The 21650-nt window shown below is 34.1% G+C and overlaps 1 protein-coding gene and 1 non-coding gene across 2 annotated transcripts; one reads left to right on the forward strand and one right to left on the reverse strand.

The window, feature by feature from the left end:
- Positions 1-10244: 10244 nt before the first annotated feature.
- On the reverse strand, positions 10245-10317 carry Trnav-uac (transfer RNA valine (anticodon UAC)). The gene has a single exon. It is a non-coding gene; the product is annotated as a tRNA-Val (tRNA).
- A 1834-nt stretch (positions 10318-12151) lies between these two features.
- Positions 12152-13532, forward strand: LOC128987115 (lysozyme M1-like). Its single transcript, XM_054407823.1, has 2 exons — positions 12152-12268; positions 12849-13532. Exons 1-2 carry the CDS (start codon positions 12236-12238, stop codon positions 13473-13475), a joined length of 660 nt encoding a protein of 219 aa, XP_054263798.1. The 5' UTR covers positions 12152-12235; the 3' UTR covers positions 13476-13532.
- The last annotated feature ends 8118 nt before the right edge of the window (positions 13533-21650 follow it).

Here is a 21650-nt window from a genome sequence, read left to right on the forward strand (position 1 = left end):
CATGGATCTGTTTCCCTCCATTCCATTGCATTTAAAGATTGCAGATACCTTAATCTAATCGTCATAAACAGTTCCCACACTCCGGACTACTCGCCTTGACTACTTACTTCACCACTTCCTACGTCGCAAGCCTGTTTTCCTCCCTTCCCATAGCATTAGGATTGCAAATACCTTAATCTAATCGTCATAAACAGTTCCCACACTCCGGACAGCTCACCTTGACTACTTCCTTCATCACTTCCTACGTTGCGGACCTGTTTTCCTCCCTTCCCGTAGCATTTTAGGTTTGCTGATACCATAATCTAATTGTCATAAACATTTCAAACACTCCGGACAACTCGCCTAGACTACTTCCTTCACCACTTCCTACGTCGCGGACCTATTTTCCTCCCTTTCCATAGCATTTTAGAATTGCAAATACCTTAATCTAATCGTCATAAACAGTCCCCACACTCCGGACAGCTCACCTTGACTACTTCCTTCATCACTTCCTACGTCGCGGACCTGTTTTCCTCCCTTCCCGTAGCATTTTAGGTTTGCTGATACCTTAATCTAATTGTCATAAACATTTCCAACACTCCGGACAACTCGCCTAGACTACTTCCTTCACCACTTCCTACGTCGCGGACCTATTTTCCTCCCTTTCCATAGCATTTTAGGATTGCAAATACCTTAATCTAATCATCATAAACAGTTCCCACGCTCCAGACAGCTCGCCTTGACTACTTCCTTCACCACTTCTTACGTCACGGACCTGTTTCCCTCCCTTCCCATCATAGCATTTTAGGATTGCCCATACCCTTATCTAATCGCCATAAACAGTTCCCTCACTCCTGACAGCTCGCCTTGACTACTTCCTTCACCACTTCCTACGTCGCGGACCTGTTTCCCTCCCTTCCCATAGCATTTTAGGATTGCAGATACCCTAATCTTATCGTCATAAACAGTCCCCACACTCCGGACTGCTCGCATTTACTACTTCCTTCATCACTTCCTACGTCACGGACCTGTTTCCCTCTATTCCCATCATAGCATTTTAGGATTGCCCATACCCTTATCTAATCGCCATAAACAGTTCCCTCACTCCTGACAGCTCGCCTTGACTACTTCCTTCACCACTTCCTACGTCGCGGACCTGTTTCCCTCCCTTCCTATTGCACTTAAAGATTGCAGATACCTTATTCTAATCGTCATAAACAGTTCCCGCACTCCGGACTACTCGCCTTGACTACTTCCTTCACCACTTCCTACGTCGCGGACCTGTTTTCCTCCCTTCCCATAGCATTTTAGGATTGCAGATACCCTAATCTTATCGTCATAAACAGTCCCCACACTCCGGACTGCTCGCATTTACTACTTCCTTCATCACTTCCTACGTCACGGACCTGTTTCCCTCTATTCCCATAGCATTTTATGATTGCCTATACTACTTCCTTCACTACTTCCTACGTCACGGACCTGTTTCCTTCCCTTCCCATAGCATTTTAGGATTGCAGATACCTTAATGTATTCGTCATAAACAGATCCTAGACTTCGCACTGCTACCCTTGACTACAATGTATCGAGTAATCTTAAGTATAATCTTTGCTCAATATTAACAAGCGATGTTTTTCCTTTTGTACTGTATTTGTAATTTCCTAGTATACTGTGGGTAGTTGGCTTATTATGAGCACATGCTAAAACTTCAAATCTTTTGTTTACTTTTTACTTGTTATTTAATTCAGCCAACATGGTTACCTAGCAACCCATAAGACTAATGTTAAAAAAATGTGATTTTCAGTTTCATTTTTCTACGGATTCCTGAGAGACTTTTTTAACGCTATATAGATGTTGGCACTCACCGATATGGTCTTTATCACCATGCAAAATTTGAAAACGATTGATTCAGCCGTCTAGGAGGAGTTTGCGTATTACGAAATGCATAAAAGTCGACGTATAAGAGCTTCGCTCGCTTCGCTCGCTCCGCTCAAAAAGCCATGTCCGCTAGTTAGTTCTTGTCAAAACGATCACAAAAAAAAACTACTATTTGTACCTTCCAAATAGTTCGTAAAATTGGAAGAAAAAAAATCTAAAACAATATGACTGCTACAACGAAAACTACTGTTGTGTTGATCAATATCGTGAGTTGAGTTTTAAACTACAGCTTGGCTTGCTTAAAAAACTTAATTAAAAACTTTCGTTGCAACGTATTATAATATTATATTATCCAGGAACTGTTGGGATAAAAAGGATTTCTACGCTTCCCTCGTAAAAAGTTGTATTGCCAAATATTTTGCAAAATTCTGTCATTTTAGATTTAAATGGTTCGTATTCAAAGAGCGAAATTGTGTCATTTTATTAATGTGTAACGCAGATAAAACAGTTCTGTTGTACGGGAAAGTTTCCCTTGTTCTCTGTCACCGGGTAATTCCTGATGAGGTCGCTGTCCGTTCTAGAAACTATATAATTTATATTTCAGCTTTGACATTGATTTGTTTAAATTCTGATTCTAAAATCTGAAACGCCAATCCTCCACTAATCCTACTGGATTTAAACCCGTGTTGGGAAATATAGCCTTTTCTGTTTTATAGCCTGAGCGAAATTATTCAGATTATAAATCGTATATATTATGCTAGTTTACTTCTGGCTTTGTTCACTTTGGCAGCCCTATCAAGGTAGGAAAAGTCCTCAATTGAACCGCGTGTCTAATATCATAGTGTGCTCTTTGAGTGATTCAATTTTTAAATTTCTTCCATTCTTTTGTGTGCAAAATGCATTTTATGCAATAAGAATCTCTGTAAAATCGTCAACTGCAGTTTTGGTTTAGTTTAATTATTTACTAATTAGTCGACACCTTTTAATGCAACAAGTTTCTATGAAAAAAATCTCTAAGAGTTTCATTCATTTACACACAAAAATGAGATTCAGGATAAAACTTAGCATGGGGTAATTGTTTTTGTGTAACTAGTGCGCAAATTGGCACTTTGCGCTCGTGTTATACATGATATGTTTCCTACAGTTACTATAAAGCGTATATGTTAACTTTTACTATACAGTTTCACAAGTTACTGTAACAAATTTAAACCTAAATGAAATTGTCTCACAAACAAATCAAAACCTAAATGAAATTGTTTCACGAATTAGCAAATACTTAATGAAATTGAACAAACCTAATGAATCAAAATCTGAATACAACTTTTGTTTTGTACTGTTCATGTTAACACGTAACACCAGGTTTGTACTCACTTTCACTGTGTTAATTTGCAAACATTTTACATATAAATAATAAGTCTTAAGCGTTGGACGACAATTAATTGTTAACATGCAACAACAAGTTTATAGCTTAATTCATAGATTCAGTGGTCAAATGGAATAATGAATAAACTGACGTATAACATGTGTACAGCATGTGCAGCATGTGATGTGCATTAACAGCTGATCGTAGTCTTAGTATCTAAGTGTTGCCAACTTGTTTTCAAGCATACAAGTATTACGTGCCTAATAAAATCACACTTATTTTTGTTGTTTGGTTGAAATACTGGAGTGTGGCAAAGTTAGTAACTGCAGGAATTAGCTACTTTGCGTCCTATAATCAGAACAATAAAGTCCGCTTTGTCAACGTAACTGTAAGAAAAATACGTTCCACCTCTGTAATCAAGTTTTGAGCGGAAACAATAGTGTATCAACACAATGAAACAAATCATTTTGAAATGTAAGAATATTATCATTACTTTATAACTCTATTAGAAATAGGTATTTGTGTAACTAGTGGGTGTGGGGGGTGGGTTGGGTGTGGCACTTTGCTGCACACAAGAGAAACTTTTGCTCACGAGCCGTAGGCGAGTGTGGATAGTTTCTCGAGTGCAGCAAAGGGAGTTTGCACTCGTGTTGCACGTTATATATATTTTTTTCCTGCAGTTACTATAAATCATACTAATAATTAGTCTTTCAAACACTATACAACCCGTTTTATTGTTAGGTTAAATACAAACACTAAACAAAATGGGAAACGCTGCACCAGCTGATCGTAGTCGTAATATTTTTAAGTGTTGCCAACTTATTTTCAAGCGTACACGGATTACGTACGTGCATAGCACAGTAAAAGCACATTGTTTTTTGTTGTTGTTTGGTTTGAGTACTAATGTGTGTGCCAAATTAAAAACTGTGCTCCAAAGTGAGCTTAGTGTAGGCTACTATAATTTGTGCAAGAAAGCCCACTTTGTTGGGTGACTGTAGGAAACGTATTAGGATGGTGTTTTAATCACTTGAAGTTGACTATCTTTTACAATAGAGTCACTGAGTTATAGTTATCAAAGGATTCATGATAGTTAATATATGATTTTGTTATTCTTGAGCAGCATCAGTATCTGGTTTTCTATTTTGTTTTTGTATGATTTTAGAAGTCTTAAAACATTAAGTTAATAAAAAAAGTTTTTACTAAGTTAATAAAAAGTATAAATGTGTAATATAACTGTTTACAGCAAAACTCCCTGTGTCTTGTGTCACAGATAATATAACCCCTTTGTGTGCAGTCATTTCTAGAAGAAAACAAATACACCTTTAAAAACAAGGCTAAAATATAGGTCTGGAATATGACAAGAGAAAGTATACGCTCCGGAAGACTATATTCCGAGCTCCTCTAGGAAGCTTTTGGCTGCCCACATTTTTAGCGGATCATCCAAAGTCCTCTTGATGCGTATTTTCCAAACGTTTCAGGTAAAGCCTTTCTGCTGTTGGTTTCCAATGCTAAGTAAGTCTGTCCATACATTCTATACTCACATTTGTGCGTTACAATGAAGCCTATCTTACTTCTACAACGTTGAGTAGAAAGTGGAGTAAAGGTCGAGAGGGGCTTTAAAAACCGAACATCACTAAAGTTGACTTCGGAAAACAACAAAGAATTTAATTTTCACAGACCGGATACATCTCAGATTAAATATCTGCATTTTATATTGAATTACCTTTGTATTTTTATATTGCAGACATTACGTGCCACTTCCTTATGTAGGATAAATTAGACAGTTAGCTGGGTACTTGAAAACATCGGATTTAAATTGTTTATTTTAAATTTTAATCTACGCAAGACCGAAATTTTTATTTTATTGATACTTTAGCTGTTGAACAAAAGTTAGTTTTCTATACTTAGAGACCAAGCTCAGGAGAAATTAAGTGATGTGCTAGTATAGACAGATATATGCACATTCACATATATCTGCAGACATATGTACATTCATGCTTCTTTTGTTTAGATTTTCATTGTTATTCCTTAACCAATTTGAAAACCCATAATGATAATGCATAGACTTAAATTTTAAATTGTGTTGTAGATTGAAATACCAGTTTCCCTCAAATAGTTCCATGATAGAAGTAATGTACCCTCATCGTCCTGGATCGCTGGCGAACTTTTGAATTCTCCCAATGATGTTAAACCGATCTCTTGTATGTCATCCCAAATCTATATAAACAATCATGTTAAGTTTATTGTTTTAAAGACTGTATTGTTGAATTCTACAAGTCAAAGGGTTATACCAACTACTCCAAGCATGATCTTTGCTGACTCCAATACTGAATAATTTTAAACTTTCAAATGGGTGTTAAATAAAATAATGTCATTACCTCACAATGTAAATTCCCATTCGGTTTTAAAACCCATTCCCTTATCTGTCAAAATCCCTCAGCAAATGTAAGAATCTCTTTAGGCCGTCTCAAAACCTCAGAGGCTCGCACTGTCTATATTAATGAAACTGGGAATACAATTCCACTGTTGTTTTACATAGAAATTGTCTCCAACAAACTGCCAAGAGTGTTGTAGATAACTTGAATGAGAGTGTGGAAAACTATCAAATACCTTGGTAGCTTTGACGAAGCCCACTCTTAGAAGCATAATGAGTTTATCGTGTTCACCCCAACATCATTACCCAATATCTGTAAAACATTTGGACGAACAACGTGTGACCAGTCAGCAAGTGTGCTGCTGCACACCCCCCCCCCCCCCCCGTCATCTTATAATAGCCTCATTAACCAGTTTAGTCCCCAAAAAATATATAGCACAGTTAGTGCATGTCTCTGTAAGCATAATATGTCTATAAGCCAACTGTATGCATTTGTGATAAGCCCTTGTGTTGTGACTTAGATACTGATTATGAGTTTTTGACATCAAAAAAATATTAACTTTTTATATGTTTCAGGTGGTAAAGTAAATATATAATTATTGAGGATGTATTAGTTTAATGGATGTTCTTATACCAGCAAAACTGGCATAGTCTGAAGGTAAAGTGACAATAATCATGGTAAGGCCAAGGAGATGAAGTTCATAATATGGATACTTACATTATATACTACTAGCTGCTATGCCCGTGCTATAACGGCAAGATGACGCGGGAAAGATTGATGGGGGTTTTAGCGAATTTCCCTATGGGAATTAGCTATTTATTTATCTGATGTATGAAATCCAGATCCATAATTTGATTTCACAATTAAATATTTATTTTACAGCTTTATAATATCCTTTTTCTTTTAATTCAGATAAATGGACTTAAATTCGTAAATAAAACATTTTCGAACCCCTAATTTATTTATTTAGGAGTTTAGAAATAATAATGGAAAATAGAGCCTCTATCTATTTGTGGGTAAATTGACTCTATTCCTGCAAAACTTACGCTAAATTAGTCTTGCACTTTTTCACGTAATTGACCAACGGACTATTTAACTAAAAATTCTGTAATTTTTAACGAAGATAATTGAGGAAATAGAATACGGAATAAGTAATAAAACGTTGTGATAGTAAAAACTTATTTAATATAAATAACAAAACTTTGTGAGAGTAAAAAACGTATTTAATATAAATACCATATTAATTATTCTAATTCAGAATAATAACATCTTTAGTTTTAGGCTATACTGTATATGAAATTATCCGATGTGTTGGTTACCGGACAGAATTGTTTTATAATTCATTTCCAACATTGGATTTATGTAGCAATATTGCAATATACAACTAAGCGCCTCTGGCTATCCGCCCCTTTATACCACGTTAGGCAGGAATACAAACTGCAGTTTTAATTAAAACCATATTTTAGGATAAAATTAATAGTGGACAACGCCGCTGGTGAGACCCCCGTGTTTTGTTTATTCTTTACATTATTTTTGTGTTTATATAATCCTAAGCTGGATAACACCTTATAATTCCTTGGATCAGGTCAATTATATGTTTTTGATGCTTCAAGTTGTCATTATAATATTAGTATATTGTTAATGATTAATTATTCAAGTAAGCCTGTTGGTAAAAACTTAACGTTTAATGTTCCTCATGATAGAATACCAAATAACCAATCCATTTTATTATACAGGGCGTGATTCTTAATAAAGCTTTCCTTTGAACGTTTCAATAATCTTTTTGAATTAAAATGGGATAAAGCAAAAAATGTACAAAAAACTGTATATTAATACTACATATAGCCATCATTGGAATAAGGAAATTTTACCTTTATGTTAAAGAGAGGTATTCTGTAGCAATTAATTAAAAGAATAATAATTTATTTTACCTACTTAAAATTCCATAAGAAATAACGTATGACGTTTAATATTTTTTCTCTCAGTAACCACGGACGTATGATAGGCCTAATGTATCGTGCAAATTAAGCTGGTTGAAATTTAGGTTCACATGTTCAATTCAAACTTCATAAAATCGGAAAATTTTTACGAGAGTTACCAAACATACAGACAATGCACATACGAATTGTATATTTTACATATATATTTATAAAACATTTTGCTTCTAGGGGCTATAAAATGAAAAAGTAAAGTGGTCCCGGACGTAAGACTAACGATGACTGTTACAGTAACCACTACTCTCCTATAGGGAAATCCAAATCAAAATGAGATAACTAATTAAATGTTTGAGCTTATGTATTAACGGACACTTGACAAGGGACTAAAAAATTTTGTGCTAACCTAAATTAGACTCCAAAGTCTCATATATTGAATTATTTTCCATGCTAAATACTGCATGTAATAAACTAATAAAGTTCAACAGTATATTGATGTAATATTGATAAGATTAATCATACATATTAAAAGGATGTTACATCACTATTTAATATAGCCTCTGGTGATAAGTAAACTGTCGTAAGTTATACGTTTGAACTTGATTCGCAAACCATCAGTGGCTAAAATTAACTTTTCATACATGTGAATCAATATTAGTTTCACAAACGGCTTATACAACATTCTGTAAATATTTCTTCCTTAAAACCAGTAGGGATTGCAATAATTGCAATATCATATTTGGGTAAAACTATTAAATGAATTAAACTATTCGGCTACCGGAAAATAAAAACAATACAAAAACAATGAGTTTGAGTAGAATTCAATCGGATAAAAGCCTCAGCTAAATGTAACATCCAATAATACTTAGACCAAAATTAACATTTCCTATTTGCCAAGCAATACCCTGTCTCAATGCTCGTCACAATGGACCCGTACGACTATCTTCCTTATACGTCCCATTTGTTGGCTTCTTCCATAGGCCAAATGGACCCAACAAAAAGGTTTTGCCCATTTTAACCCCGCTCCATTCTGATCAAATTTGACTTCGTACTAACTTGGTAACTCCTAAATCTTTATTGTGGTTTGGTAGTTGCTTTGATTCATTTGTGTCCGTAATTAAGTGTTTATGTAGTTAACAAAAGAGTATAATGCATAAATTGCATTGTTAACTTTTGTAGTAGGCTACAGATAAATAATCATTTTACTATATCTCTTTAATACAAGATTGGAAGTATTATCATTTTGTTCCAAGAAGGTAAGGGAGCTAAAATTTTCCAAGAATATTTTTTAAAGTCACTTAACAAATCGTGTAGGTTTCAAAATATGTTGTACCTAAATCGGCAAGTAACACAAAATTACACGTCTTCGTGGGACACTCTGTATATAATAAAGTGTGGAGATTATGCAAGCTCCTTCAACAAAGTAAACGTACAAGGCAAGCCGTAGTGTTCGAAGAATATAAAGTCGTAAGTCGAAGGCGTTCACTTTAAATTTGCAATAACTATTGTTCCGTATCTGTATACGAAACGTTTTGTATAACAATAATTTGTTATATATTTACTTGGTTCGTAACTTGTCGGCCTATGGCACACTAGAAATTTTACAAACAACTTTTGATTTAGTTTTTTTTTTGTTTGGCTGGTTGGACCTTTTGATTTTAAATGTTTGCGTTAACTAATGGAGAAATCTTTGAAAAATAGTTCCGTCAGAAAAGAAATTAATAGAGCACTTTGGTAACAGTGTCCTTGTGGAAAGGTTCACAAAAAGAAAAAAACTTCAATGTAAATATTATATTGAATGTACCGGTATTATATAATATTATATTTAATGTAAATAGCTTTTTGAAGGTTTACGACTGCGGTTGGCACGGATATTAAATTATTAAAGAGTTAACTGTTTTCTGTCTGACTGTCCCCGAAGCAACGTAATTTACCTATTCGAATAGATGGAGCGCCGACATTTTGTAAAGGTTACGTACAATTACAATAAACTGATGTATAGGCCTACTTATCTGATAATTTAGTACGGAAGTGGCCGTAGTGGCTGCTGGTTTTCGAGCCGCTTACCGGAATGAATTCTTCATTTCAAATTCAAATTCAAATATATTTACTATGGAAATTACAACAGCTTGGCCTCACCAAGTTTAAAAAACTTGTCGGTGAGGTCCAATTGATGCATAAGGCAAAAAAATAGTTAACATTTTTTTTCTTTTTTTTTAGAACAAAGTTTTCTTAATATACTATATTTCTACGGTGGTTTGTGGCAGGCACTTTAAGTTAAAACAAACAATTCTGGTTTTAGATTCCGATTCAGATTTTGCTCGAACGCAAACTACTTAGTTAAATAAATTATGTTGTTATATTGATTTTTTTCATTCTTACATTTAGGATAACCACTAAACGGTCTTCAGGATTTTTTTTTATGTAGATTACTCCAGTTTCTTACAATACCATGTCCAATTTCAATAATAAGTTTCGGTAATTTCGGGCTCCACTCAACGAAGCTCTATCATTTCTAGCTATAGGAAAAGAGATATATAATATTATGAACACAATTTTTCACTGGCTGTAACTTCACAACAGTTTCAGACCCTATAATTCTACGCGTACAATTAGCTTTTTATGATTTAACGTTTGTTAAAACGGCTAAAAACACCGTAGTGTGGTGAAAATTGTATTTAAAAGAAGTGCTGGTTGGATTGTGTAGACAAAAAGATATGATTCCGGCCAGGATCGAACTGGCGACCATCTGCGTGTAAAGCAGATGTGATAACCACTACACCACGGAACCGCTGTGAGTGCTCGTGGTCCAGAGAGATAGTTAGACTACTACAGACTAGAATTACTACCTTTCATATATCAAGTACGTTTTGTGGCGTCGGGTCATTGTTCGTTGTAATCTTCTCCTTATTGGGGAAAGTTTCAATTTGCCGCTAAGTTCTAAGGGGAGTAGCACCATTGTTGCACTTGAACTTAGGCTTTCCGCTATTAGGTATAGTTAGGTCTATTTGGTTTAATTTTTCGAAGTCATTAAATAAAGCGGTTTTTCAAACGTTATGAAGGTACGTGCTAAAAAGTAATATTATCAGAAGCATAGGTTTCAATACAGTGTATAACCAATCGGTGAAGAATGAAAGTAGGCCTACTGTACTGTACGCAATGAATCTGTATTTTTAAGCTGAATCAAAAAGAATAAAACATAAACTTTGTCATACACTTTAATATAAAAAGTATTTTTTAGTACGAAAATCTGCCATTACAGTATTTAGTTGACTCAGACTTGTAAACGAATTGATTCTTAAAATATTGATTTTATCCGTTTATTAATGTTTAAAATTTGGCTCTAATAAAGATACTTCTCTGCTGTAAAGTTCTCTAAAAAATATTTAATTTAATGTCAAATAATTTAAAAACGTACAAGATCTAATGAAGCCTGCAGCAGTGACTACAAGAGAGGACTCTTAACTCTAGGTACACCCTTAGCATAATGAATGTTCTAGCCCTCTTCCCTACTAATTTTACCAGTTAATTACGTTTTTCTTCCATTTATAAAACTTAGAAAATTCAACAATTGGTTGTTATTTTTGTCTTGGCTTTTATGTTTCATTTTCCAGTTGCCTACTTTAGTACTGCGCGCTACGAGGTAGTTTACGAGGTAGTTTGGTAGTCTGACAACAAGGTAGTTAGTCTAGAGTTATATTACGCACTTTTCAACTTATCACGTTTTACATACAGAATTTTCTTTCTTCATAGCCCAAATTCAGAGAGTATGTTAAAAGTAAATTATTTTTTGCAAAGAAAAACTAAAGCTAAAAACTAAAAATTAGGTTTTCAGGTGTGAGTCTAGTACCTAATAGATCAACTATTGTAAGCAAACCAAATCCGTAGTAAACAAAAAAATCTTCCACCTACAATATACTCTATTTTTTGAGCTTTTTAAAACACCATGTTGAGTTGTCGTGGTTAATCCAAGAAGAGACATTCAATCTAAAAGACACAGTCAGCACAAGAAGAAATAGCTATTTGTGTACTGTATCGTAAAATACGTCATTGCCAATCATGAACTGTAAATAGTGTGGCCATACATTTCGAGAGCGGCAATGACTGTAAGTGTTCGTGATACACAGATTTTTCCTACCACTAATCCTACCACTCATCAACTTACTACTACTAATGAAAATGGCATTGATAACAGTTTTGTAGAATAAGAGACAAGGGAAACAAAAGATAATATGTCATAGATAATACTTCCTTAAAGCTTTAAGGAAACTTTTATTTCCTTAGTCAATGGTAGAATACAGCTATATCACTACTCCAGGAATGGTTGATTTTGTACAAATCATTCCAGTTTTACCACAGTGGTGAATAAATCCAAATTTAAACGAGGATTAACTTTTGTTTTAAAGCAAAAAGTTAATGTTGTAGGTGTGTTAATGTTTGTGATAGGTAGGCCTACTTATATAGCTATCGGAATATTGAATAAACTCAGTAGGAACAAAAACCACCTAATCTAATGTCAGGTAAGTGTAGATTTCGCACATGTTGATTAATGTTCAACGTTCATGTTAGCTGACATGAATGTGTGACATTGACTGAAAGACAAACAACAAACAAACTACTGTACAGACGAACTACAGACAACACAGAAAGCTAGGGCTCGTATTTAAAAGCTGAGGAGAGGAGCTGAAGAATCAGTACAATCAGACAGCATGTGGCTGGTGCATATTGTGTTTTCATCCCTTGTAAGTATGTCTAATTCAGAGCATAATTCAGGCTGGTTGTTAGAATAGTATTAGATTATTTTAAATAGGGAATCAGACTGTCTTATTGCCGTTATGGTAATGGTAAGACCTAGATATAATAACCTCCATGTTTAAATAGCAGAATTATTGTTTGCAAGTTACACCATAAACTAATGAGAGAGGTAGTAGAGGTAAAGTTTCGGCGGCAAGAAGCGATCATTATTCTGAGATTGTACATAAAAGTAAAATTATAACGAGTAAAATAACCAAACAAGTAGACCTAATCTGGCCAAACAAAAACATATTTTACTCAGTACGGTCTATAAGTAAATCTAAATTAGGATATTTAAGACAAATCTATGATTGTTGTGATGCTTGATGAACAGTAATTATTTAGTACCATATACTATACGCTAATATTAGCACATTAACGAGATCTTTGACTTGTGTAAATTTTCAGACTAAACCATTAGATTAGTATTGAAACTATTTTTAGAGAATAATGTTCGTGGTGAAACTAAGGCACACAATTTATGTTCGAAGGGCGAGCAATTGTATAATATAATTTTACAATTTTCAGATAGCATGGGTCTCAGGGAACTTGATCATAGACGTCTCCCATTATAACGGCAACATCGACTGGGCCAAGGTGAAGGCTGCTGGGGTGGTCGGTGCCATCGCTAAGGTGTCCGAGGGCAATCTATGGGGATGGCGAGATCGTCAGTTTGTGAGGAACTGGCAGCAAATGAAGGCCAACAATGTGGAGCAGTTGGGGGCTTATCACTACTTTAGAGGCGACCGAACAGCCGACTCGCAAGAGTCACTGATCAACAAGTGTCTGGCTAGAGTAGACTTTGATCCCAACAAGCATATCTTGGCTATTGACGTAGAAGGGACAGGAAATGAAAAAGTATCGGCGGCCGCAATGGCTGACACGTTGAAAAGTCTTCTTGACAAGTTGAAAACCAAATATAAGAATATCTACATCTACTCTGCGCCTAACATGGAAAACAAAGTTTTGTGGAATAAATACAGCAATGATTTCAGCTCTTACAACCTTTGGATTGCCCACTACACTAGCGCCGCTGAACCGACTATTCTCAGCATATGGAAGAAGAAAGGATACAAGCTGTGGCAATACTCGCAAACAGGCAAGTTGAAGGGACTGAGTAGCTTGAACTTCGATTTGAACAGGTGGAAAAACTAACTTTTGAGTCATTCTTTATTTTTTTATTGACAGATAAATAAACGTTTACTCTGTGTTGGTGTGAAGTTTTTCCTTAAGAATATTAATTAATATAAATTACAATTAATTGCATCTACAGAAATCACAATTAAAAAACATAAAAAATCATTATCAAACAAATGTTCATTTAATTAGTTTTGTCGGGAGTCTAATTCACGTTTAAGTCCAAGTTCAAATATATTAAACCATTAACAACAAGTAGGTACATGTAACTTGATTTTATGCATGAATTGGCCAAATCGTTGCTACTCGATTGATCAATATAAAATCTATGTGCAAGAAGTAATTATAACTTCAACTGGCAGCACAGTGGCAGCACATGCACATTTCCACATGGCTACTCACCTGGCTACTAGGAAATTTGTTTTTAAACCTTAAACTAGGATATAAATAATTTAAAATCAAACAAAAGTCTCTGTAATTATCAACCTGGTATATCCAAAATTTACGTAGAGAAAATCAAAGTAAATTAAACGTAATGTTTAATCCAACGTTATCATCAAACGATTAAGGCAATGGATATTTTTAAGGAAGCTAATATAAATAAATTTTATAAGCATAAATTTAGCAGTATACTGTACTAATCTGTGTGGTATATTTCCACTACTGTGTAATATACGGTTGAAGTGTGCCTGGATTACGCTTCCCTATAGAGTTGTTAGCATATCTGTTTCAATGACAATCGTAATTGAAGGAAAAAGCGAGAGAGTTTCTGAGAGGTAGTGGTGAAGGAATGAAGGTAGTATATATTAATGAAGGTTGAGACCTGAAGCACATGTGATGTCCGCCATCGCCCGTCGGACTGTCATTCATACAAAATAACCCAAAGCTGCACGATTGTGCAATGCTCGTTCTTAAATTTTGCTATCTGATTTTTAAGATTTTACTCACAAGTAATTTCTCAAATAACATGAATAAGTATTACAACAAGTCCGTCTTCTTATATGCTTCCGTAGGCATCGACGAGAGTGGGAACACAGCATAACGATTGCGTTAAACACCTCTTTTTTTATCTTGTATGCCATAAATATATGTTAAAATTGTATTTATGTTTCATAAAATGTGATAAAATAGATAGGCTAGTATTTTTGTTTACTTATGCTTGCCCAAAAATCTACTAAAACTGGTAACAGCTAATAATTATTTTAAACTCTGCCAAATTTAGCATCAACAGACGAGGTGGGACGAAATCAACTCTGTAGAGTAATAGTATAAAAAAACAATAACAAATTTATGGGATTTAGAGTTTACAATGTTACCTTGACTTCAAGAATAAAAGTATTCCTCTGATCCAGAAAGTTCGCGTCTGGCAGAATTACTCTTGACTCAGATCGTTTTACGGCACAACTAATTACAAGCCTGTATGTTATGACAGAACTTGAGGATATTTTGTGTAAACGAGCGTTTGGAGGCCTGATTGCCCATTTAATGACTTCTGCAGTTGACGAGGTTGTTGAAGCGCCCTCTCAGTGCCTTATAAATCCTCGCCTCTCTTGTGGAACATCACCTCAGCAGAATATCAGACATATTGTACTCGAATGAGGAACTTCTCAGTCAACGAATGATAGTTTAAATGTGTGTTGAATGTCTCAAGCCATTCGTGATACATACTTTGCAAAAAGTACAAAAGTAAGTTGTTATCTTCTTTAAATCATTAAGAGTACAAAATAATGTGAAATCAATAAAACTATTTATTACGGCCAAAGCATGAGGCACTATGCTCCCATGGCGTGGATTATGCCAATGATATGATCTATGAGAGTACTTAGATAGTAAACATCTTCAAGTAACTTACTGTGGAGAATATTAATAATTGGTAGAGTCTACTTGATATGTAATGTAATAGGATAAAAGCCTCAGGAGTTTAGGGTGTTATCTTAGTGCTCTTTGGAAATTCATTCATTTGTAGAACTAACTTAATGAAGTTTTAAAATTTCAATTTTGCTCGAAGTTACGGAAATAGATGATATCGCGGAACTTACAGTTGGACCTATATTGGTTGTTTACAACATTGCCACAGCCACACTAATCAATAGGCCTAGCCTACTGCTGTAGTATTAGCCTCAACTTCTTCGAGAGCTTGCGCGAGAGCTTCGTGAAAACTACAAGATATAAATACATTCAAAAATGACGAGTTGATAGCATATAGTCAGTTCAAACAACTATTAGTTTCTTTGCGTAGTTATAGCTATACTTAATCTGATTACTGAATACAGGAACATATTTGATCAGTAAAAGTTCAAAACATTAACAGCTAAGGATGACCCACATCTGTTTAACCATTCCTACTTTTTGCATCTAAAGCTGCGTACCAATAAATTAATTATCCTTAAAATACCATTTTTGTTAGAAGTAAACATTAATTTCAGAGAGTTATAATATAATGCACAATGTTGTTGAAGCTTTGTTTATCTTTGTAAATAAAAAGGTGATAGAAAAATTGGAAAATTATTTAAAATCCGCTTATGATTTCATAAGTAAACTTGGGAGCGATTACTCGTTAAATTATGTCTGCATAGTGTATATCCAATGTTGAGTCTGTATAATATTGAAGAAAATACTAACATTCGCTCCATTCTTGATAACATTCAGTAAAGGAAAAGGTAATCTACATTTGAATAGAAATTAATTTTGCAGTGAGTGCAGCCCAATCCCATTAGTGATTTGTAATTAGTAATAAGTTTGCCGAAATCACTTCAATTGAATCTTTTCAGCTCTCCGCTCCCTTTAAGTAAGATCAGTCCCAGAAGAAATCCGCTTTCCCAGCTCAATCCACCCTTATTGTTTGTGCGAAGTAACCGTTTTATCAATTTAATTCTGATTGTCCTTGACTTTATACACTTAATTGGTGTGAAATCACCAAACAGTTATTTATCAATCCAACGATTACGAAATATTTAAAACGAACTTGTTACAATAAATATCAATAGCGCCATAATCATGTGTCAATGTGGATTGGTATATTTTATGTAGCCTACATCAAACTTTGGAGTATACAAGCGCTTTCAATTTATCATGTTTTCTCAAACTTGTACGCTTGTCATAAGGGGATTCACCCCGGCCACTTGATTTATTTTTATTTTTAGCGTTATCCTTTTAAATGTAATGTATTTAGGTTGCAATTAAACTAATTAAAGGAATATAGGAAAACATTTATATATCTCCCTACAGTATATGGCCAATAAAATGTATTAGCTGAAAACTAAAGTTTTTTTTATAATTTTTAAAATACTTGAATAACTTTAGTATCATATGTCCTATTTAATTATCTTGGTCTTGAATTATAGGCTTTTTCTTCAACTAAAAATTCATGTACACTCATGTTTGAGTTAAACTTTAATATTTTTTAAATAGTATCAAATTTTAAGAATTATAATTATAATTTTAAGAATTAAGCATGGTCTTATCGCGATTTCGATCAATAAATGTAGGTTTACCCGTTTGTACAAACTTTCATCAAAATCCGTTTCAGCTCGAGTTATCGTGGTAATAGTCCAGGACCTGACTAGGGTTCTGTGTGCATGTCGTGTATAGAGAATTTTGCTTTTGCATTTCAATATAGGTGTCTTAGGAAGTGTTTTCCACTCGGGTGTCAAGTTCGCACCTGGTACGTTTTCGAGCTATGACGTCATCAAAATGGCGGCCATTGATTTTTTAAATCGTATATTTCGCAAACTATTTGTCGGATCGGAATGAACTTTTTTTTGCTTGAAAGATAAGTTTAAATGCTACCTGTTTTACATTTACACATTTGTTGTATGTTTAGTACATTCTTCGTAATTATGCAAAAACCTGTATTTTTAAATATTTTTGTGTTATTTTTGCTTGTAACGTTTTATTGATACAATTTATCAAAAACCACCAATAAAAAAAGTTGTAGAACGTTTAAAAATCTTTACAACAATACCAAATTCGATTTGTTTTACTCTAAAGATTACGTCAAAAAACTAGATAAATCTCATAAAAACACCAATTTTGGCGCAAAAACGCCTATTAGTCCGGCATCTAGGGCAGTTCGCAAGTCTTATAAAGACAGTTTTACCATTCAATGTTGATGTATGTGTCTAAATAAGTGTTTTCAACTCGGGTGTCACGTCTGCACCCACTGCAGTTTCCGGTTATGACGTCATTAAAATGGCGGAAAGGGCTATATTAAAAATAACTATATTTTACATACCATGTATCGGATCGGAATGAACTTTTTTTTGTTTGAAAGATAAGTTTACATGCTATCTTTCTTACATTTACACTTTTGTTGTGTGTTTAGTACATTTTTCGTAATTTTGCAAAAACCTATATTTTTAAACATTTTTGTGTTGTTTTTGTCAATAACGTTTTATTGATACAATATATCAGAAATAACTTAAAGACAAAGTTGTAGCACGTTAAAAGAGCTTTACAAAAATACCATATTCGATATGCTTTACTCAAAGGATCACGTCAAGAAACTAGAAAATCGTACAAAACAACCTAATTTGGCGCAAAAACGCATATAAATCCGACATCGATGGCTGTGTACGAGTCATATATAGACAGTTTTACCATTCAATGTTGATGTATGTGTCTAAAGAAGTGTTTTTAACTCGGGTGTCACGTCTGGAGCCACTGCAGTTTCCGGTTATGATGTCTTTAAAATTGCTACATGTTACGATTTCACCAACTATTTTACTTAAAATAAGACCATTACACTCTTTTATGCAAATAAAAACACAACAAATCAATGTAATTAGTCCATAGGAATGTTTCCACTATATAAATACCCCCGGTGCAGCAATCCTGTCGACTAAGCGAATTTCCATTTGCCTGGATTGATTTTCAATTAATCTATTAATCAACATTGTTTAAGAGTACCTAGGTTTTTTGAACGGTAAAAGTGTTTTTGAACGGTTATTGGTTATTGAGAAAATAAAAACATTTTTCATTTAAAATTCCAATGTTATTCTTATGGACAATATTGTAACCGTAGTAGTTGGCTTGTTATGGATATATTTTGATCAAACTTGGCAGATTTATTTATCCAATACTAAGCTATTAATATTTTAATAAACAATCCACTTTATTAGTTTCCCTTAAGCAGCAAACCTAGGTATTCTTAAACAATTTTGATTTAATAGATTAATTGAAAATCAATCCAGGCAAATGGAAATTCGCTTAGTCGACAGGATTGCTGCACCGGGGGTATTTATATAGTGGAAACATTCCTATGGACTAATTACATTGATTTGTTGTGTTTTTATTTGCATAAAAGAGGGTAATGGTCTTATTTTAAGTAAAATAGTTGGTGAAATCGTAACATGTAGCAATTTTAAAGACATCATAACCGGAAACTGCAGTGGCTCCAGACGTGACACCCGAGTTAAAAACACTTCTTTAGACACATACATCAACATTGAATGGTAAAACTGTCTATATATGACTCGTACACAGCCATCGATGTCGGATTTATATGCGTTTTTGCGCCAAATTAGGTTGTTTTGTACGATTTTCTAGTTTCTTGACGTGATCCTTTGAGTAAAGCATATCGAATATGGTATTTTTGTAAAGCTCTTTTAACGTGCTACAACTTTGTCTTTAAGTTATTTCTGATATATTGTATCAATAAAACGTTATTGACAAAAACAACACAAAAATGTTTAAAAATATAGGTTTTTGCAAAATTACGAAAAATGTACTAAACACACAACAAAAGTGTAAATGTAAGAAAGATAGCATGTAAACTTATCTTTCAAACAAAAAAAAGTTCATTCCGATCCGATACATGGTATGTAAAATATAGTTATTTTTAATATAGCCCTTTCCGCCATTTTAATGACGTCATAACCGGAAACTGCAGTGGGTGCAGACGTGACACCCGAGTTGAAAACACTTATTTAGACACATACATCAACATTGAATGGTAAAACTGTCTTTATAAGACTTGCGAACTGCCCTAGATGCCGGACTAATAGGCGTTTTTGCGCCAAAATTGGTGTTTTTATGAGATTTATCTAGTTTTTTGACGTAATCTTTAGAGTAAAACAAATCGAATTTGGTATTGTTGTAAAGATTTTTAAACGTTCTACAACTTTTTTTATTGGTGGTTTTTGATAAATTGTATCAATAAAACGTTACAAGCAAAAATAACACAAAAATATTTAAAAATACAGGTTTTTGCATAATTACGAAGAATGTACTAAACATACAACAAATGTGTAAATGTAAAACAGGTAGCATTTAAACTTATCTTTCAAGCAAAAAAAAGTTCATTCCGATCCGACAAATAGTTTGCGAAATATACGATTTAAAAAAATCAATGGCCGCCATTTTGATGACGTCATAGCTCGAAAACGTACCAGGTGCGAACTTGACACCCGAGTGGAAAACACTTCCTAAGACACCTATATTGAAATGCAAAAGCAAAATTCTCTATACACGACATGCACACAGAACCCTAGTCAGGTCCTGGACTATAACGGACACACATAATTATATGAACTAGCGTACATGTTGCTCGAATTCGAGCAATTGCAATGTATTTTACAGGAGTTATTTCAAAACGAATAACCGTCATATTTACAATGAGTTTAAAAGAGTCAACTCAAAGATTTTTTAAAGAGTCAGACCATTTTTATCTTTGTTATTGATAAACCTAAAACATTCCGGCCGGTTTTCTCCTTCTCTAAATGCCTCGCTGTACAGACAACACAGGTCATTGATAGAGGGCCAATTAAGAACGAAAAGTCGTTTTGGGGTAGTATAGTGTTATTATAGTGTTAGGGCTCATTTGTAACCTAATAGTTGAGATTGTCCAGGGTCAGGTGCTGACTAAGCCTGATACGCGCCACTGTTCTGTAGCTGCGGTGGTTTTCACAATTACGCCTCCTGTCTATGTTTCGTTTTTGTCGCGTTGGAGGCGTTTAAAAGGAAAAAACAACAAATAAACAAATTATAGGTACACAAAACAACGATAAATGCACAAATCTAAGTTAGAATCGTGCTAACACGATCCGTCATAGCGACACATAACAACCATAAATACACAAATTTAAGATACAACCATACCAACACGATCCGTCTTGGGGGTTATGTTTACACAAACTCAAATAGTAAACAAATGTACTCAATGCGTTTCATTGAATTGAAAAATAAATAACAGCAATTAAATTATACAGCTGATCAAAATGTAAACAATTATGTTCTTCATAAGGATAACATGGGAACTTTCAAAGCCACTGGGGCAGAACCCAAGGGACTTTTTAAAAAATGTAAGGCCAGTTTGCAAATCTATGCGAGACGCTCTTTCCAATGAGACGTCAATGGATAAAATCGGTTAAGAAATGGCGGAGGAGTTCAACCGTCAAAGTTTCATGTAGCGTATTAATTATATAGATTTGAACGGATGTTTTGGTCTCTGGGGACACGAAAACGAAATACATCAGTCCCGGGTCTAGGTCTTAACACGAGACCTACGGTAATAGATACTTCCCTATACAATATGGACGATTCGCTAAAATGACCGAACAAAACTTAAATAATATATTTTACAGGTAAAATTTTACAACAAGTATTTTATCCCTTTTTAGAATTTCATATAGGGAAAAAGCTAATGCCATTGACTTTATTACCGTAGGTGGTGTGGTAAGACCTAGGTCCGGACCGATTTACTTTTTTATTTTGATGTCCCCAGAGGCTAAAAAAACCATTCGTTCAAATTTTTACATACTGTATGTATGTATATATATATATATATATAAATACATTACTAAAAACTAAAGTACCCTTTTTAAAACTCATTTTATTGAACAACGTCTAGTTTCAACAGTAATGTCATAGTCATATTGTTTCTATCTTAATCTTTTATCATGCGAACTAGCATGATCGGACCATGGGACCAGGGTTTTACGGGGGTTTTATGGGGTTAAAATTGTTTTTTCTCATTTTTGATCCTCAAAACACAAAATTCCCCAATAATTCCTCTCTAGACCTTTTTAAAGAGCGTAAAAAGCAAATAATTCAGTTTATCTAAGTTTTTTTGTACGGTTATTATTTACGGAGAAAATAATTTTAAAATTCCCATGTTATTCTTATGGAGAATGTATTGTAGTTGTAATTGGCTTTGTTTATGGATATATTTTGATCAAACTTTACAAATTTATT

This window comes from Macrosteles quadrilineatus, unplaced genomic scaffold (assembly GCF_028750875.1).
Source record: "Macrosteles quadrilineatus isolate MER2022 unplaced genomic scaffold, UCM_ALF_1.0 Scaffold_2__2_contigs__length_208266976, whole genome shotgun sequence".
Classification (NCBI taxonomy): domain Eukaryota; kingdom Metazoa; phylum Arthropoda; class Insecta; order Hemiptera; family Cicadellidae; genus Macrosteles; species Macrosteles quadrilineatus.